Source organism: Sciurus vulgaris (genome assembly GCF_902686455.1).
Source record: "Sciurus vulgaris genome assembly, chromosome: 9".
Taxonomy (NCBI): Eukaryota; Metazoa; Chordata; class Mammalia; order Rodentia; family Sciuridae; genus Sciurus; species Sciurus vulgaris.
In genome coordinates this window covers 8736167-8762402 of record NC_136469.1, presented here as the reverse complement: position 1 = coordinate 8762402, position 26236 = coordinate 8736167, and the positions used below count along the sequence as shown (strand labels likewise).

The window sequence follows — 26236 nt, the reverse complement described above, 5'->3', positions numbered from 1 at the left end:
TTAAAAGTTAATGAAGATATGAAGTGACTGAAATTCTCAAATACTGTTGGTGGGAGACTAAGGTCTGGCAGTTCCTTGAAAAGTTCAACAAATAGCTACCATATAACCCAGCCACTCTGCTCATAGGTATTCACCCAAGAAAAAGCAAGTATCCACGTAAAATGTTGTGACTCACAGACACAGAACGCATCAGCGGTTGCTAGCACAGCAGGGATGAAAGGAACGGAAGAATCACAATGAGGTGTGAGGAAAGCTTTGTGGAAGGCTCACTACTTCATCTTTATTGTGGCAATGGGTTCACAGGTGTAAAACAGGTTGCAATTTATCAAATTATATGATTTATGTGTGTGCAGTTCATTATATGTCATTCACAACTTAATTAAGCTATTTAAATCAAGGTATCCACAATTACACAAAGTGATACTGCAAAAAATCACAAATGGCAAAGGGTATGTAATGTCAAATGAAACACAACCAGATACAAGGTACCTCTTAAAAAGCCCCTGGACGGGAGAGCCATCTTTCTGAGATTCTTTCATAGTAAAATTAAACATTCATTCATTACAGGCGGGCATGATGGTGCACACCTGGAATCCCAGCAGCTCAGAGGCTGAGACAGGAGGATAACAAGTTCAAAGCCAGTCTCAGCAAAAGTGAGGCTCAAGCAACTCAGTGAAACCCTGTTGCTAAATAAAATACACAACAGGGCTGGGGATGTGGCTCGGTGGTCGAGCGCCCCTGAGTTCAAACCCCAGTACACACACACATACACACAAATGCATTCATTACGTACTTGGCGGGTGGGGGGGTAACACATGCATTGGGGATATTAGGGATTGGCTCAGGGGCACTCTACCATGGAGTAACATTCCTATCCCTTTTTATTTTGAGACAGGGTCTCACTAAGTTGCTAAGGCTGGTCTCAAACTTGGGATTCCTTCCACTTGGGTTCCTGGGGTCGCTGGGATTACAGGCACAGCACGGCACAGGCCACTGCGTACTTCTCAGTGTGACATGTGCACATGTATACGGGAGTGTACAGAAAAGATCATATGAAGCACACATCTGGCACAAATTTTAAACCTTTCAAAACAGGTTTCAATTTGACACACAAAAAATTAAACATAGCTGGGCCCAGGGGTGCACACCTTAATCCCAGCTGCCCAGAAGAAAGATGCCAGAGGATCGCACGTTTTCAAAACAGACATTATCTCAAGATAAAAAGGTGCTGGGGACATAGGTCGGTGGAAAAGCACCTGTCTAGCAGGCATGAGGTCCTGATTTTAATTTCCAGCATTGCACAAAATAAAATTTTTAATATGTGTTCACTATTAACAGAAAAAACAAGTAAAGCTTGCCACCAAGCTTTGGGTAAAGCTTAAGCCACCAAGTGCATTACTTAGTCATTCAAGGACACTACAAATTACATTAGCCAAAAAGCATCCTCACTGATCACCACGTCTTTACATATGTCCCTCATAGCAAGAAGTCTTTAGATTCTGAGTAAAACAAAGTCTGCATGTTGAAAAGAGAGTATGTTCATCTTACTTATTCATTTTTAAAAGCCTTAAAATAATACTTACTCCAGTGCTCACTAACTCTCCTGGTGTTGGCCAGTTTGCCATATCGCTGAAATCACTGGCCTAAAAAGTAACAAATATGTGTTATACCTGCAAATTCATTCAGGATTTAAATAGAAAAAAAAAAAGTTTGCTAAAAGTGATAGCAATTTCAAAAATCACCCATAGTTTATTATTTGCAGATATTTGCCCAATGAATTCTAGTTTCTCCAAACAGAACACTTTGAAACAAAAATGATTTGGTCTTAGATCAAACTTTTGAGCACCACCTGTACAAGCATATGGTACAATCCTCTAGAATACTACCTTTAAATTACATTAATAAGACGATTAGAAAAAAAATTTAATTAAGAATTCCTAACAACAATGCTCAAAACCAATCTGGTTAAAAACTATCCCTAGAAGACATACCTTATTGGGTTTCCTTGTCTTGAGTTTTCCTGCTTTTATAATTTTGGGGGAACTGAGCTCTAAAGAAAATACAAAGAATTGTTTTTTACAACTATTTAACAAAATAAGTTATACCAATTTCAGTTAAGTTGGTGTAGCCACGACTCCCAATAAAATCCACAGTTCTGAAACTCCATTTCCTAGCAAGAAATCAGCTGCCTTCAGCACACAGATCCAAGCTACAGATTCAAGTACAGGTCCAGATCAAGAAGCAGGAAGTAGAGCCAATTACTTATAATGAACTGACAGACCAATTCTTTTGTTAACAGCATATAGGAGAAAATTGGAAATGTGACACTTTTACCCTTTTATGTATATAACTTTTTATAACACTTTTATATATATATATACAAATATATATACATATATACATATATTTTTTAGTTGTAGGTGGACACAGTACCTTTACTTTATCTTCTATGTGGTGGTGAGTATTGAACCCAGGGTCTCACACATACTAGGTTAGCACTTTGTCACTGAGCCACAACCCCAGCCCTTGACACTTTTAATACAGTAAATTTCGACCTAACTTCTGATAGACTATCACTGGGTCAGGTGCAGTGGCACACTCCTGCAATCCCAGCTACTCAGGAGGCTGAGGCAGGAGGATCACCAAGTTCTTGGCCAGTCTCTGCAACTTAGCAAAACCCTGTCTCAAAGTAAAATAAAAAGGACTAGGGTCAGTGGTAGAGGACCTCTGGGTTCAATCCCCAATACCAAAACGACAAAAAAGCAGCTTCACACTGTCTTTAAGTTTGGCTCATCACCTACCAAGATGACCAGATGACACAACGATCTAGCTAAATATGATACAAGTAAATGTTAAATACCAAAATGAACAAGGGACCTGCATTTACCAATAACACATTATCCCAACAAAACAACATCCCGTAAATCACGGCAATGGACAATTTAGAGAATAAAGCAATCATTGAGTTAAAAATACAGAAAAAGGCCAGGCGCAGTGGTGCATGCCTGTAACCCCAGGGTTGGGATCAGCCTCAACAACTTAGCTAGTAGGTCCTAAGCAACTTAGCAAGGCCCTGTCTTAAAAAAAAATAAATAAATAAAAAGGACTGGGGACGTGGCTCAGTGGTTAAGTGCCCCAGGTTCAATTCCCCATGCAAAAAAAAAAAAAAAAAAAAAACAAAAAACCTTTATTTAAGAAAAATGTCACATTCATATTCAAACAGATGAAACCCAGAGCAAATTTAAACTTCTAGTGGAAATAATGTAAATCTACACAAACAATATGTGCTACATATCTCTATTTCTCAAACATTATTGATGAGACATTATACACCAGTAAAACTTTTTTTTAATATTCTTTTTCAGTAATAGGAATTAAACCTGGGGGCACTCTACCACTAAACCCTATTCCCAACACTTTCTATTTTTTTAATTTGAGAGAGGGATCTGCTAAATTGCTGAGGCTGACCTCAAACCTGCAATCCTCCTGCCTCAGCCTCCTGATTTGCTGGGATTACAGGGGAGGGCCACAACTTCTTTGAGCAATATGCTAATACCTTTAAAAGGTTACTACTAAACCATGGAAATCTACGAGAAAATAAGTTTAAATAGATAAGGAAGCCTAAGATGGTGACACAATCCTCTAATCCCAGAGGCCAAGGAGGCTGAGGCAGCAGGACCAGTTGGAGGTCAGACTCAGCAACCCGTGAGGCCCTAAGCAACTTGGTAAGATGCTGTCTCAAAATGCAAAATAAAAAGAGATGGGGACGTGGTTCAGTGACTGATCCCTTGGTTCAATTAAAAGATAAAGACAACTATTTTCAAGAGCTTGTATATACTCAAGACAAAAACTGAAAGAGAATACGTTATTTTACTCACCTTTAGTCTCATGAACATGTATCAGTTTTAATTGAGAAACTGAATCAAGGGCTGGGAATGTAGCTCAGTGGCAGGCACTTCCCCAGCATGCCCTGGGTTCAGTCCCCAGTGAGGAGAGGAAAAGAAAGAAAGAGAGAGAGAGAGAGAGAGAGAGAGAGAGAGAGAGAGAGAGAGAGAGAGAGAGAGAGAGAGAGAGAGAGAGAGAGAGAGAGGGGGGGGGGGGGGGGGGAAAGAGAGAGAGAGAGAGAGAGAGAGACAGAGACACACACGAGCCAGGGGAGGATTCTAATTCCAGATGACTTGAGAGGCTGAGGCAGGAGGATGGAAAGTTCAAGATCAGCCTGGGCAATGAGGCAGATCCTGTCTCAAAAAAAATTTTTTTAAAGGGCTGGGGAACTAGCTTAAAGGTAGAGTGCTTACCTAACATGCCTGTGGGTTCTGTTCCACACAAAAAATGAAAAAAATATGTATTTTTTGTTCTAAACACATATGGAGAACAGTATTTGGAAGTAATTGAATAGAAACTTCTAATAAGCTAGTCTGTGAAAAACATGAATTTTCTTTTTTTGGGAAGGAGACATCAAAAGTTTTGTTTTTAATAAGGAAAAAAAATATATATATATATAGTTTGCATAATTCACTTAAAATATTTCACTAGGGTAATAACAATAAAGTTATTAGAGATTTCTAAGAAACATCAGATGAGGGTTGATGAAGTGCAAAAAGGGTCAGAGAATAAGGATGAAAATGATGGACAAAGTGTCAATGCTTTTTTAAAAAAAAATATTTTTTTAGCTGTCAATGAATCTTATTCTATTTCTTTATTTATTTTTATGTGGTGCTGAGGATCAAACCCAGGGCCTCACACATGCCAGGCAAGCACTCTGCCACTGAGCCACAACTCCAGACCCTCCATGCATTTTTATATTATGTTTTTGTGAAACTGTAGAAGGCTGAATTTTAATATGCAAAATGCAACCATAGCAACAGGAAAGTGATTAATAAATCCCATACTGTGATTCTTTTTTTTCCCCCCAGTACTAGGGATTTAAGTCAGGTCCTTGTGCACGCTAGGCAAGAGCTTCGCCACTGATCTACACCCAGCCCTTTTTACATTTTGAGACAGGGCCTCCCTAAATTGCCCAGGCTGGCCTCAAACTTGCAATTCTGCCTGAGCCTCCTATGTAGCTGGGATTACAGGCATGCACCACCATGCCAGGCCATACTGTGATCTTAATAAAGGGTTTTAATAAAACTACTTTAATAGAGTTTGGGGCAAGGTTTTTCCAGTCTGGTGACTAAACTAGAGACTGAACTAGGCCTCCTGGGGTGGGCCAGGGTTTGGCTGAAGAATGCTTTTTCTAGATTGCCAAAAACAGCCACACACCACCAGAACCATGCTAAAAGTGAAACAAAGCGCCTTCAAAGGCTGAGCATCAAGAATCTGCCTCACATACACCTGAAGATTCTAAAGCAGAGAAATGTCATGATTCATGTCCTGAAATGCCTCCACATTTCCAAAGCCTTTTTTTTTTTTTTCCCTTTTTGGTACCGGGGATTGAACTCAGGGGCACTCAACCACTGAGCCACATTGACAGCCTTATTTTGTATTTTATTTAGAGACAGGGTCTCACTGAATTGCACAGCACCTCAGCTTTGCTGAAGCTGGCTTTGAACTCGCAATCCTCCTGCCTTAGGCTCCCAAGCGGCTGGGATTACAGGCATGTGCCACCACACCGGCTCCACGGCATTTCTAGATCTGGTATTAACTCCCTGTCAAAGTTTGTGGATGGAGGGCTGGGGGTGCAGCTCAGTAGTAGAGTGCTTGCCTAGCACATGTGCAGCACTGCGTTCGATCCTCAGCACCACATTAAAAAAACAAAATAAAGGCACTGTGTCCATCTACAACTAAAAAACAAATTTTTTTTTTAAAGTTTGTGGATGGAATTTCTTTACCTCATCAACAGAGTGAAGCTCTCTCCAGGTTTGGCCAGGATAGACCTGGTTTGTTTGTTATTACACCTAATAAATATCCCTCCCTTTCTCTTTCAAGAGTAAGCTGTTTCACAGAATAAATTACACAGGCACCCACTAACAGATCACTAATTGAACACTCCTAAGCTTACACCTCTGAACCCTAAACCATCTCTGGCCCTATTTCATTATTCCTTTGTTTTCTTTCTTTCTCTCTTTTTTTTTTTTTTTTTTTTTTAGTATTTTTAGTTGTCAATGGACATCATTTATATGTGGTGCTGAGAACTGAACCCAGTGCCTCACACATTCTAGGCAAGTGCTCTACCACTGAGCCACCACCCTGGCCCCTCTTTTCTTTTGTTGACATGAGTTCCCCCTTTGTTGCCCAGGCTATTCTCAAAACTCCTGGGATCAAGTGCTGCTCCCACCTCAGCCTACTGAGTAACTGGGATCACAGACACACACCATTCTGGGGAGTATTTCCTTATTCTTCTTCATGTTGCAAATTTGCTCAGGAAAACAAAGTCAAGGAAGCCAGGTTGGAAAGATGGCACTCTGGTATTAAGAACTGGAGGAGCTGAGTCTATCCACTTCATCTACAGGACCCAGAAATCTTGCCAGAAGTTTCGTAGTTGGCAATATCAGCCCTGAACCAACTCCTGAGAGCAGGGCACTCCCATAGCAGTCTCTTCTCTCCTTAGCCTAAGTCATTCACCTTCAAAAAAGAAGCCCTGGGAGAACAGTGGCTACAGAGCTCCAGGTCTGAAAAAAGGTGTTCCCGAGGACGCAGAGCAAATCCCCAGAAAAAAGCTGCCCACAAGGATCTCAGCAAAACTGAAATTCCACGTACCATACCACACTATGCATCCAATGTCACTTTTCTTTTCTTTTTTTTTTTTTGGGAGGGGTGTATTATGAATGTAACCCACAGGTGCCCTAACACTGCCCTACATCCCCAGTCCCTTTAAGTTACCCAGACTGGTCTGGAACTTGCAATCCTCCCCCCCAGCCTCCCCAGTCACTGGAACCGTAAGTGTGCACCACCAAGCTCTGCATGTATTACTTTATTCTTAGTCTCCAAAGAAGATTGGAGAATGAAGGGAAGAGGTTAATTAATCTGCTAAATATTTTTCTAAGTAATTTGCAATTAGAATTCCTGAGTCTCACCTTGAAAGGCTTTCAAAGTTTTAAAACCTGTAAAATTGGTTTTAGAGTCAACAAGGAATTTGAATTTTGGTAGCTCACTGAATACTATAAAATTCTAAGCCTAGAAGTAGTCAGCCAATAAAATAACTCACTAGAGTTTCTTTGCCAAATTTTATGGAGACTTTGCTTAAGAGTGTTCTCTTGGGAGAGGGTGGGGGATAGAAAGATAGTAGATAGAACAGACAGTATTACCCTATGTATATTTAAGATTACCTGAATGGTATGAATCTACATTGTGTACAACCATAGAAATGAGAAGTTGTACCCCGTTTGTGTACAATGAATCAAAATGCAGTCTGTAAGAAGATTTTAATTTAAAAAAAAAAAAAAAGAAATAGGAGGGGACATTTCATAATTACAAAAAAAGTATTCTCTTCAGTTAAGAGTAAATAGATCTTTGCAGCTAAGAGGGAATTATGCCAATATTAAATGTAGAGAAAATGTTTTTTTCCTCAAGTGCCCAAGATTTATCAAGAATTAATAGAGTACTTCCATGCAAAAGCTATAAGAACTCAACTGACTCAACATTCCTTTTTGAAGCGTTTCTCAGAAGAAACAACCCAGGGGCACACACCTGTGATCCCCGGCAATTCAGGAAGCTGAGGCAGGAGTTCAAAGCCTGCCTCAGCAATTTAGCTCTAAGCCCTAACTCCCAAGATCCTGTCTTGAAATATAAAATAAAAAGTACTGAGGCTGGACAAGGTGGCACAGGCCTGTAATCCCAGCAGCTAGGAAGGCTGAGGAGGGAGTTCAAAGCAACTCAATGAGACCCAATCTCTAAATAAAATGAAAAACAGGGCTATGGATGTGGTTCAGTAGTTGAGTGCCCCTGAGTTTAATCCCCAGTATCCAAAAAACAAAACAAAATTAAAAACTGGGTTTATAACATTTATAGCACATCCATTCTCTCATTTGATCTTCACAAACTTGTAAATATGCTCAAATGTTTCATATTCCACAACTAACCTTTAAGAAACAGAACTTGCAAGTAAAATTTCCAAGTAAAAATTTCAACTAATTCACTACAACTTAATTTAAAAAGCAAACTTACAAGATACTGCTTTTTTATCTTCATTTTACTTAGCATTTCCATTTCAGTTTTTTTTTTTTTTTTTTTTTTTTAATGGTGTTTTGCTTTGCTTTTTTGGTAGCGGGGATCGAGTCCAGGACACTTGACCACTGAGCTCCACCCGCAGGTACTTTTTAAATTTTGAGACAGGGTTTCCCTAAATTGCTGAGGCTGGCCTGAATTCGATCCTCCGGTCCAAGCCGCCCTGGTCGCTGAGATTGCAAGGGTGCGCCACCACCTTTTTTTTTTTTTTTTTTTAAAAAACAAAAAACTGCGGTTCCTACAACTAGGTGAAACACCAAGAGCTACGAGGCACTGGTCAGCATTCAAGTGCAAAGGCATAATCCCCTCTTAAGCAGAGAAGAGCTAACTCCACGGTGGAAGAGGGCCATTCCCCCAACGTGCCACCAGTCCGCGCTCACATGTCAACCACCTCCTCTCTCACTGACACCCCGACACTCTCAAAGCACTTTACCAGCAGCTACTTTTAGCGTCTCCTTTCTCCTGTGACTACTTAGCAGCGTTTGGAAGACCTGGAGGCTTTCAGCCTGTCAGTTTCTCCACCACCACGGACCGCAATCCTGCGCTTTCACTGGCAAATAACCCCCCTGGCTCCGACCGGCGTCCACCCTTCTCGAAAAGTCCAGGAAACTTCCCTTAGGAAGGGCCCGTCCCAAGTTAAGCGACTTTCCCGAGTTGCCGGCACGTGGGGCGCCGCGGCCGCGCCGCCGGGCAGCGCTGCCAGGCGACCCCGCGGCGCCACCGGCCGAGGAGGACCTGAGGTCCCACCTCTTCCTGCCGCCGCCGTCCCCATGTCCATGTATGTAAGTTCGCGCGGTGAGTGACACCTGGAGCCCCGCACCGCCGCCGCCCGCGCCCCGCACCGACCTGCCTGCAGGGTCTCCGGCGCGGGCGGCGGCGGCCCGGTCGCTGCGGGGGACGCGTGCTGGGGAGGCTTTTTGGTCCAGGGGTTCTCCTTGGGCGGCGGCGGCTTCTCCCCCGGGCCGGCCGCAGCCGGCGGCTCCCGGGCGTCCTCGGCCGGCGGCTCCCCGCCGAAGGGGCCCCCGGGCCCGCGCGCCTTGTGCGCCAGGTGCAGCGCCAGCGGCCGCACGGGCACGGCCGCCTGGGGCACGCTGTGGCCCCGCACCGGCGCCGGCGACGGCTCTCCCCGCGCGCCCGCGCTGGTGGCGGCCCTCCCCGCCTCCTTGCCCTCCCGCTCCGGCGGGGGCTGCTGCTCGGCCGGCCGGCTCGCCGCGGCCGTCAGCGCCTCCCTCTCCGCCGCCGCCGCCGCCGGCAGGTCCTCCCGAGAGCGAGCGGCGGACACCGGGGCGCGAGCAGACATCGTCCGCCCGTCCCGGCCTCCCCGGCCGGGGGGCGCCCGGGGCCGGGAGGCTCGGCCGCGCGTCTCTGCGCCGGGGCACCGGCTGGCTCCGGCCTGGGACCTCGCCGCCGAGAGCCCGGCCGTGGCCGCCGCCGAGGCCGTGCAGCGCCGGGCGTGCCGCCCTGCCCGCGTCGAACGCAGCGCCAACCGCCCGGCCCGGGCCCTCGCCGCGCACGCCCGCAGCCCGCCAGCGCGCGCCGCGCCGCCCGGAGCCGCGAGCGCCCACCCCGCGGAGGCGCCGCCCGCCAGGGCCGCGGCCGCAGCCAGGTCCGCCGGGCGCGCGCCGCCGGGCCGGTAACTGCTGGCGGGGCGGAGGCGCCGAGCGGGGGGCGGCCCGGGGCGGCGGGCGGGGCCTCCCGGAGCGGCGTGACGTGGCTACTCACCGGCCGCCGCCTCACCGGGCTGCGTGGGTCGGCCGACTGACCAAGCTGCCCGGTGCCACAGGCCCAGGGCCGGCCCCGCCCTGTGGCCGCCAGGAGGAGGCGAGGGCGCCGCCCCGCCGGCCGCCGGGCCGCGGGCCTGGGCGGGGCGCGCTCGCCTCTGTGACCCGCGGCGGGCGGGGCGCGGCGGCCGCGCACGTGGCCCCGGCGGGGGTCGCGGCCCGGGGCGCGGCGCTGGTGGCCTGGAGCCGTGGCCGCGGGCAGGTCTGCAGGTAACCCGGGGGGACCTTGGCCCGTCCGCCCCGTCCCCGCCCCGAGTGCGCGGAGTGAAACCCAGGGTGGACGTTGGCCGGCCCCTCAAACGTTTGTTACCGTAGCTTGGGAAGACGGCACCTGTTTACAAATAAACTGCATGCCCAAGGCTTATTTTTTCCTGGAATGGATGCTGTTAAAGTAGCACAAATACGTGTCGGTTAATCATATGAAATCTTTCTGCTTGGCATTCGGTTTTAATTAGAAATACTACTGGTTCTGTGTGTCTGTACCTACGAGTGATCTTTTTTATGTTTAGGTGGAAAGTCGCCAGGAGCCGGTTCATTCAGGTGGAAGGTTTTTTTCCATCATGTTCGACCACAAGAATGGGGTCCTAACTAGAATAAGTCACACTCCATGAATGTATAGAATGTCAAAATACACGCTTACTGTCAGGTGTATCCAAAAAGAACAAATAAAAGACCGAGTCAGTTGTGCTGGGCATGGTGTCACCCACCTGTAATCCCAGTGACTGGCGGGGCTGAGGCAGGAGGATTGCAAGTTTGAGGCCAGCCTTAGCAACTTAGTGAGACCCTCTCTCAAAATATAAAAAGGGTTGGGCACTAAGCTTATTAGTAAAGCACCCCTGGGTTCAATCCCCAGCCCCTAACCCCCCCCCAAAAAAAAGAGTTGAAAAGAGTTAATGTGGAATGGCTCTTTGAAGTTTGATTTATTGGAGATACCATGGTGGTTTTGTTTGTTTTTTATGTGAGAGAGGGTCTCACTCAGTTGTCCCCTCTAATCTCAAAATTTTGATCTTCCTGCCTCCGCTCCTCAGTAGCTGGGATTACCTGGGGCGGGGGGGGGGGGGGGGGGGGGGGGGGGGGCACTTCACATTTGCCTGTTGTCTTTCTAAGTAAAAAGTCTTGTTAGGACTTCTCAAGTATGGTCATCCAAGGATGGATGAAGGAAAGCAGGACTCCTTGCAAGGAGTGCATACTTGTAGGGAGAGTGGACTGGAGGGCTCACGTAGGTGTGGGGTGTCACTGTAGTGCCCCACCACTACTGTAGAGGAAGAGGGTTGGCTGTCTGACTCCCTCTCCTGAATACATATAGGACCTCCTGCTGCCTCTTTGAAACACCCTCGCCTATCTTCTTTTTGCCCTCCTTGGCCACTCCTCGCTCTTCCCCTGTGCTAACCTGTTCAGATTGCACCAACCTCCCTCAACCTCCGTTAGGTGGTATCTGGGTGGGTTCAGGTAGTGGGAAGCCTCTGCTGGAGATGGTAAGATCATAGCTCTTACTCCACAGACTGGTCCCCAGGGTTGGCTGCAGGGCCCTCCGTACCACTGCCCTCTCCTTTTCTTCCCTTTGCCCGGTTGGGCCTGGGGTACTGCATTATCCCTGTTGTTTCTCGGACTCTCACCCACACCTCTAAGTGGTCCTTCAAATTATGAAGTTTGAGTATTCTGTCTGATTTTGCCATAACCTTGATCCAGTTTGCCACTGCTAATCTCCATTCTATAACAACTCCTGCTTTTGCAGCTATATGCCAGATTCCTTCTCTGACTGCAGTTCATAATCGAGGTGGAGCCAGGCAGGGTGTCTTGGGTATGCAATCCCAGCTACTCTGGAGGCTAAGACACGAGGATCCTTTGAGTCCAGGAATTTGAGGCCAACCTGGGCAACATAATCAAGAAGGAAAGACTGAGCCATTCTGTCTGCCCTACCTCCAACACCACCCCTCTTAATCAAGATCTTGCAAGTCCAGTTGTGCTGTGGGCTTGGGCAGGAATTGTGGCTAAAGATCATCCAGATTCGATCAGTTGCTGTAAACACGCTAGTGTTGCCGTCAGCCTACTTTGGAAAATGTGACAGCAAGTCTGAGATCTGTCACTCTTCAGTGCGTCCCTGCACCCTGGTGTGCTTATGCCATGAGTGTAACTGTGGCTCTGGTGGGGTGCTGTGTGATCCGCTGAGAACGCGAGTCTTTGATGCCCGTTATTGTAAAGAGCGCCCCTCCCAAAGGATGAGCAGGTTGCCCAAAAATTGTCAATTAGGGGAGCTCTAAGTCTAAGATAGACCTCCTCTATGAGCACGAAGTGCGACTTGAGAAGAGGTGATTGGTGGGTGGCCCCTGCCCCTCCCCATCGGCTGCTGCAGCTGCTACCACCAGCGGAGCGCGGGAGGGGCCCAGACCGCCTGCTCGTGTGCGGGCACCTGCCGCCTTTCCCGACTGGCCCAGACGTGGGGTGGGGCTGGAAGCGAATTCTTCACAGAACATCTCTCAGACTGCGTGGAGAAGAGCAGATAGTCGATGGGGCGTCTTGAAGTTGAGAAGCAGGGCTCTGTTCTCTGCGCGACGTGTCCTTGCTACACCAAGAGCTTAACAGGAATGTCCTTTCAGCCAGCCATCTGAGCTGACCGCCGCGCCCCTAGTGAAGAGCGCATTCTTGCAGTAGCTCTGATGACTGCTGTCCTTGATAACCATTCAGTGTGTGGCCCTGAGCCCCAGAAAATAAATGTGACCTGAGCTTTTAATCTTACAACGCTTTAAAAAAAATCTTGCCGATACTTAGCCAACCTCTGACTTGTTTGCCCTTGGGTAGAGAGTATTTGCCCTGGCAGGGGGAACACTGTCATCAGGGCAGTGGCGGGCGGGTGGGAGGACAGCGAAATGGCACCCTCTGACCATTTCTTCCTCTTTCTCTTAGTGGCACCAAATTCCAGTCCCTAAAAGTGTCTCACACCTGTAATCCCAGCAGCTCAGGAGGATGAGGCAGGAGGATCACAACTTTAAAGCCAGCCTTGGCAATTTAGTGAGGCCCTAAGCAACTTAGTGAGACCCTGTATCAAAACCAAAAATAAGAAGGGCTGGGGATGTGGCTCAGTGGTTAAGTATCTCTGGGTTCAATCCCTGGTACCAAAACCAAATCAAACCAAAACAGGGAGTCATCCTTTCAGGCCGGCCTCCCTCGCCCTCCTCAGCTGGTTCATTCATGTAGACGACTCAAGCACCTGCCTCGGGCCTTCTAGGCACCAACTGATAGTACCTCCGGGGGTCACTCAGGTCTATCTGCTTTCTCTACTGCCGATGCCCTGCTCCAAGCTGCTATTATCCCTCTGCAGTAGTGTTTACAGCCTCTTTCCTGTTGGCCTCCACTTTGACTGTTTGATAAAATTATTGTGATAACTAGGAGTGGTGACACACATATGTAATCTCAGTGACTCTGGAGGCTGAGGCAGGAGGAACACAGCTTGGAGGCCAGTCTCAGCAAACTTAGCAAGACCCTGTTTCCAAAAAGAGTGGACTTGTGATGCAGCTCAGTGGTAGAGCCCAAGAGTTCGATCCCCAGTACTGCAAAATTAATAAATAAAATTATCGTGAGGATTACATGAGACAGTATGTATAAAGTCTCTAGCATAGTCCATAGCTCAATGATGTTACCTACTTTTATTGCTTTTTAAAATCAAATTTAACCAGGATACAGGTGACCTTAATTTTATAGAAGTACCAAGGTTAAAGGTCCATTTTTTTTTAAATTGTAAGGGAAAATCGGAGTTATCTTTTAAAAGGAAGAATGGTCTTCTACACCCTCAGGAGTTATGAAATACATAGAGTTATTCTTACATGATCTTAATGATCAGGTTCTTCAAATAAGCCTTTGGAAGGTGAATCCTGTTTTTCCTGTTTAGTGTATGCTAATATATCCTCAGATGAGTGAACCCACTCCTCCTCCCGCTGGAAATTAAAGTACCATGAAAACCTTAAGGTTCTCCTAGTACTACCAGTACAGTTTAGATCAGGCTGGCAAAAACCTAGTGTTCCTGGAGCCGTATTAGACCCTAAAGTTTCAAAGAATGCATTAGATGTAATGTGTTTCAGTGATCTGCTTCCAGGAGAAGATAACACTGAACCCAGATTCTTTTAACTTTCCACAACATCACCGTTTTTAAGAAGAGTGATATTTTTTAACTGGACAACAGAGGCTGTATAATCCCAGTAGTCAGGAGACTGAGGCTGAAGGATGGCAAATTTGAGGCCAACCTGGGCCATTTGCAGAGATCCTGTCTCAAAATAAAAATTTAAAAGGGTCTGAGATTGTAAGTTGGTGTTATTACAATGTTTGCTTAGCGTATGTGAGACCCTGGGTATGATCCCGAGTACCACAAAGAAAAAAGAGGAGGGTTTTGTTTTGTTTTAACGAGAAATACTGAACTGTCATTACCTCCAAGTTATAGAGCCTTGGGCCTTGTTTATCATCATATTGAGCTTCCAGAGCTGAATACTTCCTATCGCCTTTATCTACAAGGATCACCGCTGATGTATGTCTGATAAGTCCTCACTCTCGCTCTGCAATTTCCATCAGAACTCCTCTTTCCTGGAAGTGGCTCATGCCTGGAATTCAGGTGACTCAGGAGGCTGAGACAGGGGGATGACATGTTTCAAGGCCAGCCCGAGAAATGTAGGGAAATTCTCTCTCAAAATAAAACTTTTAAGAAGGGTGGGGTGATGGGATGCAGCTCAAAGGCAGAACGTGCCTGGATTCAATCCCCAGTACCTCCACCCCCACACACCAAAAAAGAAGAAGAAGATGATAATCTGTAGTTTAATTTTTAAAACAAAGGCAGCAGCAGGGGTTCAACTGAAGCCGGTTGCCTGGTTTCCGGTGCCAGCTTTACCACTTGCCAGCAGTGCAGCTGAGGGTGATCACACAAGGTGCACTCTGTTGTGTGACCACAATGCCTTTATTTGTGCTTTGTTATATGTTGGTTTTAGAATTGAAGAATCTATGAATGGGGCTGGGGATGTGGCTCAGTGGTAGAGTGCTTGCCTGGCATGTGGGAGGCACTGGGTTCGATCCTCAGCACCACATAGAAATATATAAATAAATAAATGAATAAATTAAATAAAGATATTGGGTCCATCTACAACTAAAAAAACTAAAGAATAAAAAGGAACCTGTGAACGATTTGACAGTGCTTATAAATGGGTGGAAGTTCCTCATGCAGAACAATACGCTTAGGATTGCATTTCTTTCTCCGAGGTGTCAGCATCAAGATCCCCTACAAACAAGGTCCAATGGATTCCTATCTTATACCACACTAGTATAGGTTAATCAGTAAAGTCTTACTTTATTTCAGTTAGATACATGCATGTGGTTACTAATTTTTCTGAAAAAGTTTTTATAATTTTTTTCACAAGTTCTTGTTTATTCTTCCCAGCTTCCATGATACTACATAAATTCCATAAAACACTCATTGTTTACCTCCTGTTTTTCTGGCTACTCTTTGGTCTACCCCTTTAATTCTTCTTCGCCTAAACATTGCTAGCGGAGTTGCTTACGTCTGTGTCCTAACCTAGGCACTTGGGCTCATGCCTATAAGCCCAGCTATTCAGGAGCATGAGGCAGGAGGATCACGAACCTGGGGACAACCTGTGCGATTCAGAACCGCCTCAAAGCAAAATCCAATAACAAGGACACGGTTTTGAGAAAAAGGGAAAAGATGGTTTATTGCTTTGCTAGCAAAGGAGAAACAGAGGACTCCTGTCCCACGGGCTGTGATTCTGCCAATCAGCAGGAACAGGGGTTTTTAAGAGGTGATTCAGAGAAAATGAGATTAGGGAAGAGAGATCAGAATAAGATCAGGGAAAAGAAGATCAGGGAGGAGAAGTTCAGGGGAAAGTTTGGGAAAAAGAAAAAACCATGTAAGTTTCAAAATGACAAGGGATATAGTCAAAGCATCAAGTGAACATGTTACACTGAGGATGTAATTCAGTGACAGGCTGTTTGCCTAGCATGCACCAGGCCCTGGGTTCAATCCCCTGTACTGAAAAAGAAAAGAGAAGCCATGTCCTAGGTTAACAGATATATAAACTGTGGTTCATAATTCCTGGGTCTTGGAGTTCCTTTCAGGAAGTCTGCAAGATCAAAACTATTTTCATAATAATGTTAAGACTCCATTGGCCTCTGTGACATGTGCAATGATGTAAACACGCAGCAGAAGCAAAGACTGAAGGATCTGTCCTTAATGTCAATTAAGTCATTGACTCTGAACTGTACTAGCAAGCTTCACATAAGAATGTCTTGCCAGGAGGATCCAAGATGGTGGGCTAGAGGGAGGCTGTGTTCCTTGTTGCTCTGTAACTTGGGTTTCAAGCAGAGGATATCTGTTTCTCTGTGAGGCAGTCTTTACTGCTTATCAATCCCCTGCTATTTACCCTGTTTGTCTACTGTGATTACCTGCAGTCTGCCAGCATATGGACTACGTTTTGAGTGCAGATTGCTCACTGACTGGTGCCTATCATTCATCATTTGCCAGCCTCTTGCCTGCCCATCCCCTGCCTTTCACCTACCCATCACCCACCACCTGAGGTCCACCTGCTGATCGTCCACCAATAGCCAACAGACCGACTGCGGATGCTCAGTGGATCTCCAGCTCCCTGCTGTTGCCTGAAAGTCCACAGTCACAGTACCTGCAGGTTTGGTTACACATGGCTGCCACCATTTTGAGACAACAGCCAGGACCTGCAGGACCCCTGGCCAGACTGACAGAGCCCTGTCTCCAGGACCCTTCAACCCGAAGGACCACTTCCTGCCTCCAGGACCCCACAACCAGACCAAACGCAGCCCACCTCCAGGACCCGACCAACCACGCACACATGCCAAGCTGCAGCTCCCCATTTGCCAACACATTTGGAAGCCAGAGCGGCCATCTTGCATTATCCTGGAAGCCAGAAGCTGCCATCTTTAGGTGGGGCAAATCTCATCCTGAGATGCCTGCTGGAGACTGGAAGCTCATTGTCAAGTACCTCTCATAACTCAGGCTACTGAAGACTGGGAGGTTTGAATACTGTATGACTGTTAGAGTGTAGTTTTCTTTTTCTTTATTTTTTCTCCTTTTTGAAAAATTTTAAGTTTTTATTTCTTTACTTTTCTTGCTTTATTTTCCTTTTGTTTACCTGTTTCCTCAGTCTTTCTCCCTTTTCTCATGCTAATAATCAACTTCTTTTGATTACACTTTCACTCTTTCTACCATCTAGAACTTCTATATAATCTTTTCTTATCCCATTAAGTCATAACCTACACCCCTCCCCATCTTCTTTGTCCTCCATTAGAATCTGCAGATCTTCTTGCAAATCTGTTTGTTATACTATAGATAATAATTGAACTCATCCTCTCAGATTATTATGACAATATTGTTAATGTCTTCATAGGAGCTATGTGGTTTAGGGCTGCATATTTTCTGTACTGGGCACTGTTAATATTGATCTCCCCCTTAAAGAAGAGGTTTTGGAAACCTTTAGGGTCACTATAAGCCTGTAGACGGGAAACTGCAATATCCCAGATCTGCACTGCTAGAGGGGAAGATATGTGAAGAACATGGAAAAACAAGGGAAGAAAATATTCCAAAGAAAATGTTCCAAATCCTTGAAATGAAGGAAACAAACAAACAAACAAACAAAAAACAAACAAAAAAAAGAACTCAATGGAAAGCATCACCAACAGACTAGACCACTTGGAAGGAAGAACCTCAGACAATGAAGACAAAATATTTAATCTTGAAAATAAAGTTGAGCAAATAGAGAAGATGGTAAGAAATCGTGAGCAAAAACACCAAGAACTGTGGGACATCATGAAAATACCAAATTTAAGAATTACTGGGATTGAGGAAGGCACAGAGACACAAACCAAAGGAATGAACAAACTGTTCAATGAAATAATATCAGAAAATTTCTCAAACTTGAAGAATGAAATGGAAAATCAAATACAGGAGGTTTACAGAACACCAAATGCACAGAATTACAACAGATCCTGTTGGGGGCTGTGCCATGTGGGCTGCGCCAGGATGGCGCCTGGAGGCCAGCCCAAGTTTGTTTTGATCACATCAGCAGTGAGGAGGTTGATTAATATAAGCACGCCCAGGTGATTTATCAGATTTATCATTGGCCGTATTTAATTAAGTCCACGCACACAACGTGTGGACAGGTGTTCCCGAGTGCTCCTGCTTGTGCCTGCTCGCCTGATCTCAACTAGCGTGGACCCGTCCTCCGCCTCCTGGAGGGAATATAAGCGGGCAGTAGGCAAAAGGCAAGAAGCAGCAGCTAGCAGAGAGAAGAAGCGGCAAGCAGAAAGCAGCAGCAGCAGCAGGAGGCAGCAGGCAGCAGGCAGATGGCAGATCGCAGTGTGGAGGACTAAGAACACACCTCTAGGTCATAGAGCTCAGATCGCAGTATGTGGGACGCACCACTAAGAAGCACCTCTGACAGTACCTTTAGCATGCACCTCTAGTATGCACCTTTAGTTCACAGGATGCAGGACGCACCTCTAAGAAGAAGCAGCAGAACTCTAAGAAGAAATAGATCTCTGATAAGCGTAGAAGCCTTTGTCTTTCTCCAAAACTTCCTCTAAGCAAAGTTTCTCTTCCTCTAAGCAAAGTCTCTCTTCCTCTATAAATTAGTGAATATAGGAAAAGTAGTTTATTCCCAGTCCGCCTCCGATAAATACCCGCGCAATTGTTGCTGCAGGCGGTAACCAATATCCGCGGGATTGTTGCCGCGGGCAGCGACAGATCCACACCAAGGCACATTATAATGAAAATGCATAACACCCAAAAGAAAGATAGGATTTTGAAAGCTGGGAGAGAAAAACATCAGATTACATATGGGGGAAACCAGTATGGATATCAACAGATTTCTCAGCCTAGACTCTAAAAGCTAGAAGGGCCTGGAACAACATATTTCAAGCCCTGAAAGAAGATGGTTGCCAACCAAGAATTCTATACCCAGCAAAACTAACCTTCAGATTTGAAGATGAAATAAAATGCTTCCATGATAAAAGTTAAAAGAATTTACAAATAGAAAGCCTGTGTCACAGAATGTTCTCAACAAAATATTCCATGAGGAGGAAATGAAAAACAACAATGTAGGTCAGCAAAGGGAGGAACTACCTTAGAGAAAAACTACTCAAAGGAGAAACCAAGCCAACTTAAAAACCAAAAATAAGCCAAATGACTGGAAATACAAATCATTTCTCAATAATAATCCTGAACGTTAATGGCCTAAACTCATCAATCAAAAGACATAGACTGGCAGATTGGATTAAAAAGAAAGATCCAATAATTGGCTGCCTGCAAGAGACTCATCTCATAGAAAGAGATAGCCACAGACTAAAGGTGAAAGGATGGGAAAAAACATACCATGCCCATGGACTCAGCAAAAAAGTTGGAGTATCCATCCTCATATCAGATAATGTGAACTTCAAGCCAAAGTTAGTCAGAAGGTATAAAGAAGGACATTTCTTTACTGCTTAAGGGAACCATAAATCAGGAAGACATAACGATAGTAAATATTTATGCCCTAAACAATGGTGCATCCCTGTACATCAAACAAATCCTTCTCAATTCCAGGAATCATATAGACCACAACACAATAATTCTGGGTGACTTTAACAAACTGCTGTCATCACTGGATAGATCTTCCAAACAAAAACTAAACAAAGAAACCGAACTCAATAACACAATTGTAACTTAGACTTAACAGACATATATAGAATATTCCATTCATCAATGACCAAATACACTTTCTTCTCAGCAGCACATGGAACCTTCTCGAAAATGGACCATATGTTATGCCACAAAGCAGCCCTTAGGAAATGCAAAAAAATAGAGATACTACCTTGTTTTTTATCAGATCATAATGGAATGAAAATAGAAATCAGTGACAAAATAAAAAACAGAAATTACTCCAACACCTGGAGACTAAATAATATGCTATTGAATGAAGCATGGATAACAGAAAACATCAGGGAAGAGATAAAAAAAAATTCTTTGAGGCAAATGAGAATGACAATACAACATATCAAAACCTCTGAAAGCTGGGGCTGGGGAGATAGCTCAGTTGGTAAAGTGCTTGCCTTACAAGCACAGGGCCCTGGGATCATCCCCAGCACCACAAAAAAAAAAAAAAAAAAAAAAAAAAAAAAAATCTCTGAAAGCAATATTAAGAGAAAAATTCATTGCATGAAGGTCATTCAAGAAAAGAATAAAAAGGCAACAACTAAATGATCTAACAGTACATCTCAAAGCCCTAGAAAAAGAACAGAACAATACCAAAAGTATTAGAAGATAGGAAATAATTAAAATCAGAGTTGAAATCAATGAAATTGAAACAAAAGAAACTATTCAAAAAACTGACAAAAGAAAAAGTTGGTTCCTTGAAAAAGTAAACAAAATAGAAAAACCCTTAGCCACATTAACAAAGAGAAAGAGAAAGAAAACTCAAATTACTAAAATTGATGATGAAAAAGGAAATATCACGACAGACACCACTGAAATACTTAACACAATGAGAAGCTACTTTGAAAACCTATATTCCAACAAAATAGAAAATATTGAAGACATTGACCTGGAATTGGCTGACTATGGCCAATTGAACCTACAGGCATTCTACCACTGAGCTGCATCCCCATCCTTTTTATTTTGAGACAGACTCTCACTGAGTTACCCAGACTGGCCTCAAACTTGCCAACCCCTGCCTCAGCCTCCCAAGTCACTGGAATGATGGATGTGTGCCACTGCACCTGGCTGGCTTTTACATTGTGTAATGGTAAAAATAAATAAACAGCCAGGCGCGGTGGCTCGCAGCTGTAATCCCATGCAGCTCTGGACGCTGAGGCAGGAGGATCAAGAGCTCAAAGCCAGCCTCAGCAAAAGCGAGGTGCTAAATACAATACACAATAGGGCTGGGGATGTGGCTCAGTGGTTGAGTGCCCCTGAGTTCAATCCCTAGTACCCCAAAACAAACAAACAAACAGGAAGATTATTTTGTGACACATGAAATTCAAATTTCATTTCCTTAAATAAAATGTTATTGGAATAAGTAGAGCCTCGCTTACCCATTTATGTATGTCTGTGGCCACTGTCACACTACGTCAGAGACAGCAGTTGCAGCAAACTCTGTGCTGCTACCATCACTTCATATTGTTGCAAAAAAAGCTACAAGGAAAATATCGGGGATGAATCTAATGAAAACCTACAACCGCTTCCCAAATGATGAATACGTCCAACATAAAGCATTTACTTTTGGACTGATACCATTATTTGGCAGTAGCTATCCACGTAGAAATGTTTTCAAAGCTAAAGTATGTAAAGTGTCATGACAGATCAGCATCAACACATGAGTGTTTGCACAGAGTTTGATGATAGGGAACACAAACTTTGAACCCCAATGAAGTGGATTATGCCCCCAAAAGAATTCCATTTTTCTCATTAGTAGACCCATATTAGAAGCAATTATCAGTGATCCCCACAACTCAGGAGGTTGAGGCAGAAGGATTGCACATTCCAGACCAGCCCTAGAAATTTAGGGAGTCCCTAAGCAACTTAGCAAGACCCTGTCTCAGAAAAAAAAAAAAAAAAAGTTGGGAATGTAGTAGCTCAGTGATAAAGTGCCCTTGGACCCTTGGGTTTAATCCCCAGTACTACTACTACTAGTACTATTACCACTACTACTACTACTACTAGTACTAGTACTAGTACTATTACCACTACCACTGCTACTACTACTAGTAGTAGTACTACTACTAGTAGTACTACTAGCAATTTCATGAGATTAAGAAGGACAGATAAGGGCTGGGGTTGTAGCTCAGTGGTAGGGCACTTGCCTAGCATGTGTGAGGCACTGGTTTTGATCCTCAGCACCACATAAAAATAAACAAATAAAACAAAGGTATCATGTCCATTTACAACTAAAAAATTCTTTTTTAAAAAGAAGACAGAATTTTTATGTTTGAAAGAAACCAAAGCATAATGTTAATAGTTGATATTTATTCTTTGTTCATCTCTCCTATGTTACAGAGATGCATTAAAGATTTTGATGGTTTAAAGAATTCCTACCGAACACAAGTACCAAAATTCACCCTCAACTCATTCTGCTCTAACACATCTACCTATAACAAAACAGAAGAAGCAAAAGAAACACTATTCACCTTGGATACTCTATTAACTCTTGGGTGCTGACAATACCTAGAATATCGAGATTTCCTTATCAAAATCTGTGTTGATTTCATAACTTCACAGGAAATCACAGCCTTCCCCTTTTCCTTCAGCAGCTATACCTCTTCCCTTCAGTCCTTTGTTTAACAATGGTTCCTTTTTCTTTTTTCTTAATATACTGAAGATTGTACCCCAGGGGTGCTTTACATGGAACTACATTCCCACCCTTTTCATTATCTCGAGACAGGGAATCACTACATTGCCCAGGCTGGCCTTGTTCTTGTGATCCTCCTGCCTCAACTTCTTGAGTCACTGGAATTACAGGTATGTGCCACCATGCCCAGCAGCACAATGTTCTTTGTTTGTTTGGTATCAGGGATTAAACCCAACCACTGATATGCATCCCTAGTCCATTTTATTTTACTTCCTTGTTGTTTTTTTTTTTTTTTTTTTTTTACCTATGTACATAGGGATGAGTTTTAATACAATGTATTCAAAGAAGGCTATAGGAACAAACAATAAACTACTTTCAACCAGAACAAAGTGACAGTGCACATACATTCATATTCTCAAGTGTGGGCTACACTGTACATTTACTCGTACTATTTCAAATGTGTCTATCAGAAAGATTCAAGTCCCCAAAGGGTACCTGATATAGTATCAGGGTAACATGGTAATAAGGGTAATTTGACATGTAACAGACACAGACAGGCATGCCATGACCTTAGAGCAACAACATACTGAAACTAGATAATAATCGTTTAAAAAAAAAAAACCCTTTCCCAGAGCTGAGGTTACAAATTCCAAATTAGCTATAAACATTTTCCTTTGAATCCCTTTAAAAAAAGTTAAAACATATAAAATCTTAACAAAATGGAGAAATACTGAACCAATTCAGCAGGAACCAATTTTCTTAGGTTTTTCATTTGGAGGGCTCTGCCACCAGATAGGTAATGGAGTTACTTAAAACATGAGTTCACTATCAGGAGAAGGAATTGTTTGGATTAAGGAAGTGGTTGGGAAGGGAAGAAAGCTTTCTGCAAATACCCCTCCCTTCTCTGGACTCCATCCAAAATTAAAATGCATCAACAGCCATTAACTATAACACCCATCTTAGTAACCATTAGATTTCAAGTAATACTATAAACTACAATCTTAAAGAAAAGTCCCAAAGGAAACCAGTAGCTTTTTTTATATAGGCACATGACTCTTCTGAGAAATTAAACTAAGTTTCCATCTGAAACACATTGTCATTAGACAACATGCAGACTTCAGGCACCATATCACATACCCTCCACCAACAAACATTTCTTCCTCCATTCTTCCTTCTTGTACCTTAACCTCTCTAATATCAAATCTTCTTTGCCCTGTAACCTCTCTTTAAACACCTCCCTCTAACCTTTATTTCCTTATGTTTTCATTATTTGGTAAAATTACTTTATACTTAAAAAAATAAATATTTATGCAATAAAACCAGAAGATAAATAAAACTCAAGTTACTTTGCTGTGCAGAGCTGTATGAAAATGAGGAAGGTGCTCTTGTTAAATTCCCCACAACCCTCCACACTCTACGTATAACTGCTTCCTGACAAGTCTGACGTTGGGGGAACTGCACCCCTATGTGCCCCAGTGAGGCAATTCTCAGAACCTAAGGGAAGAAGAGCTGGCAAAGTTGTCATATGCCAGCAGCCAATCCCTCCTGAAATGAAGGTAGTTCCACTTGGTCTCTCCTAAACAGGAGAGAATGTCCAAGAAATGAAGTATTTAAAAAGCATTGAAGATCTGACTAACCCCAGCACTGGGTTCATCTGAGTGTTCAGGAGTGTGTGGGATGAGTAGGGAATCAAGTAGCAGCATTCGGAAGCAGTCCTGGGTTCATCCTGATGAAGTTTCTCTCCCTATTCAGGGAGCTGTTGCTTTCTATGTTGAGAGGGAGGTGGAAGGAGGTCTGACTAGACATTGGTGGTGTTCTCTTTAAGAGGTGGGATGCTGTTCATCTCCACCACGGAGCCTTTCCCAGATCTACTGGACTCATTAACCTGCCCTTCAAAGGCCCGTGTGATATCCTCAAAAGTCCTGCCTCAGGTCTCAGGGACTTTGAAGAAGGTGAAGATCAGGAACATAATGAGGAAAGTGGCAAACACAAGAAAAACATAGGCTCCCAAATAGACTGCAGCTGAGGGAAAGAGCAGTCCAACTAAAAAGTTGGAGGTCCAGTTAGAACAACCAGCCACTGCCATGGCAGCTGGGCGTGGTCCTTGTCCAAAGAGTTCAGCCACAATAAACCACGGAATGGGGCCTGGTCCAATCTCAAAGAAGGCCACATAGACCAAGATAGCTGTGATACAGACAAAGCTCATCGAATCATACTCATCCTCCAATAACAAAGAAATAGTCATCATGATGGAACACACAGCCATCCCTCCAAGGCCTATCATATGTAAAGTCCTTCTTCCTGCCCTTTCCACCAGAAACAGAGAAACTACAGTGAAAATAGTATTAACCACACCCGCTCCAATGGTGGCATATATTGGCTCCTCAACACCTGCGTCCTTGAAGATTCCTGTTGAGTAGTAGAACACAGCATTGATCCCAGAGAGCTGCTGCGAGAGCTGGAGCACGATGGAAACGAGGATGGGCTGTTGGTAGCTGGATGATCTAAAGAGCTGCAGCACAGAGACTTGCTTTTCTTGTGACATTCTAACACTCTCTTCTTTCATCTCCAGAATATCTTGGTTCACATCCTGTGTGCCCCACAACCATTGGAGGATCCTCTTAGCATTCTCCTCTTCTTTTCTGTTAATGAGCAAGAATCTAGGACTTTGAGGGCAAAATGGAAGAGCTATACTTTGTAGGATAGCTGGAATGATTGTTAAGCCCAACAGCACAGGCCACCGTTCTTCAGAGCCCAGGATAAATTCCAGACCAAAGATCTGAGCCACCAGAGTCCCAATGACGATCCCCAGCTGGTTGAGAGTGCCAAAGGCACCCCGCAGAGCAGTGGGTGACACTTCTCCAATGTACATGGGCACAAAACTTGTGCAGAGTCCGCAGAAAAGGCCAATAATCAGGCGACCCAGGATTAACATCTCAACTGACTCAGCAATCTTGCAGAACCCCATGAGGCAGCCACCAGCAATGGCCAACAGGTTGACAATAAGCATTGAATTACGCCTGCCAAAGTGGTTGACAAAGAGTCCAACTGAAAAGGAGCCCATCATACCACCAACAGAAAAGATGGCCACAGACAAGGACCAAAGGCTTGTGAGCAATGTCGTACTGGGAAGGTCTTCTAACCTCTCTTCCAAAGTGTGGTTGAGAAAGTCTTTTATGATAGTCTCAGGAGCATTGATGACTCCAGTGTTGTAGCCAAACTGGAAAGAGCCGATTGTAGCCACAGAGATAGCAAAGATCAGAGATGGGGTCACCTTCTGTGTCCCCATGGTCCTAATTTAGTTTTCTTCAAATCCCGAAGAAAGATCTAGGGATGGAATTCCAGAGACACCTCTTCCAGCCAACAAAACCTTCAAAATGTCCTTCTTGGCAGCCAAGTTCTCTTCAGGTCTTCAGGAGCGATGGGCACTCACTCTCACCAATACAGCATCTCTCTTCATATTTTTTTAAGTTGAGACAGGGACTTACTAAGTTGCTTAGGGCCTTGCACTTGTGATCCTCCTGCCTCAGCTTCCTGAGTTGCTGGGAGTACAGGTGTGTGTCATTGTGCCCAGCTACCACAGTGGTTCTTAAACCTGGCTGCACAAAACACATTCATAGACTGAAATGAAGGAATATGATATTCCATGGAAATGGAATCCAAAAACAATCAGGAGTAGCAATTCTTACATCTGAGAAAGCAGACTTCAAGCCAAAATTCAAAAAGACAAAGAAGATCATTAGCAAAAGGAACAATGCAGCAAGAAAAGGATTATAAATATTTATTCCTGGGCAGGGGAGATAGCTCAGCTGGTAGAGTGCTTGCCTCACAAGCACAAGGCCCTGAGTTCGATCCCCAGTACCAAAAAAAAAAAAAAAAAAAAAGACACAAAGGGACTGGTTAACCACAAAATGATAATAGCTGGGGACTTCCAATATCCCAATC

At 44.3% G+C, this 26236-nt stretch overlaps 2 protein-coding genes across 13 annotated transcripts in view; both read right to left on the bottom strand.

The window, feature by feature from the left end:
* LARP1B (La ribonucleoprotein 1B) overlaps nucleotides 1–9620 on the bottom strand; it is a 105614-nt gene extending 95994 nt beyond the window's left edge. For 11 of the 12 annotated variants that reach the window (XR_013766176.1, XM_079153664.1, XM_079153665.1 and 8 more), the window contains exons 1-3: nucleotides 9016–9620; nucleotides 1992–2050; nucleotides 1584–1643 (exon numbers count right to left, since the gene is read on the bottom strand). Coding sequence is in view for 11 of the 12 variants with exons in the window: in XM_079153664.1 (XP_079009790.1) it covers nucleotides 1584–1643; nucleotides 1992–2050; nucleotides 9016–9469 (573 nt within the window). In the remaining variant the exon portion in view is untranslated. Of the gene's footprint in view, nucleotides 1–1583; nucleotides 1644–1991; nucleotides 2051–8602; nucleotides 8972–9015 lie in introns of those variants that run through there. The other variant, XM_079153666.1, reaches the window with a different exon arrangement.
* A 13453-nt stretch (nucleotides 9621–23073) lies between these two features.
* LOC306669522 (solute carrier family 2, facilitated glucose transporter member 3-like) lies at nucleotides 23074–25727 on the bottom strand. Its single transcript, XM_079153529.1, has one exon. It carries the CDS (start codon nucleotides 25578–25580, stop codon nucleotides 24219–24221), a length of 1362 nt encoding a protein of 453 aa, XP_079009655.1. The 5' UTR covers nucleotides 25581–25727; the 3' UTR covers nucleotides 23074–24218.
* Between the last annotated feature and the right edge of the window lie 509 nt (nucleotides 25728–26236).

Bases quoted from the DNA above. Each gene is read 5' to 3' on its own strand.
- LOC306669522 (XM_079153529.1), bottom strand. From the start codon at position 25,580: ATGGGGACACAGAAGGTGACCCCATCTCTGATCTTTGCTATCTCTGTG.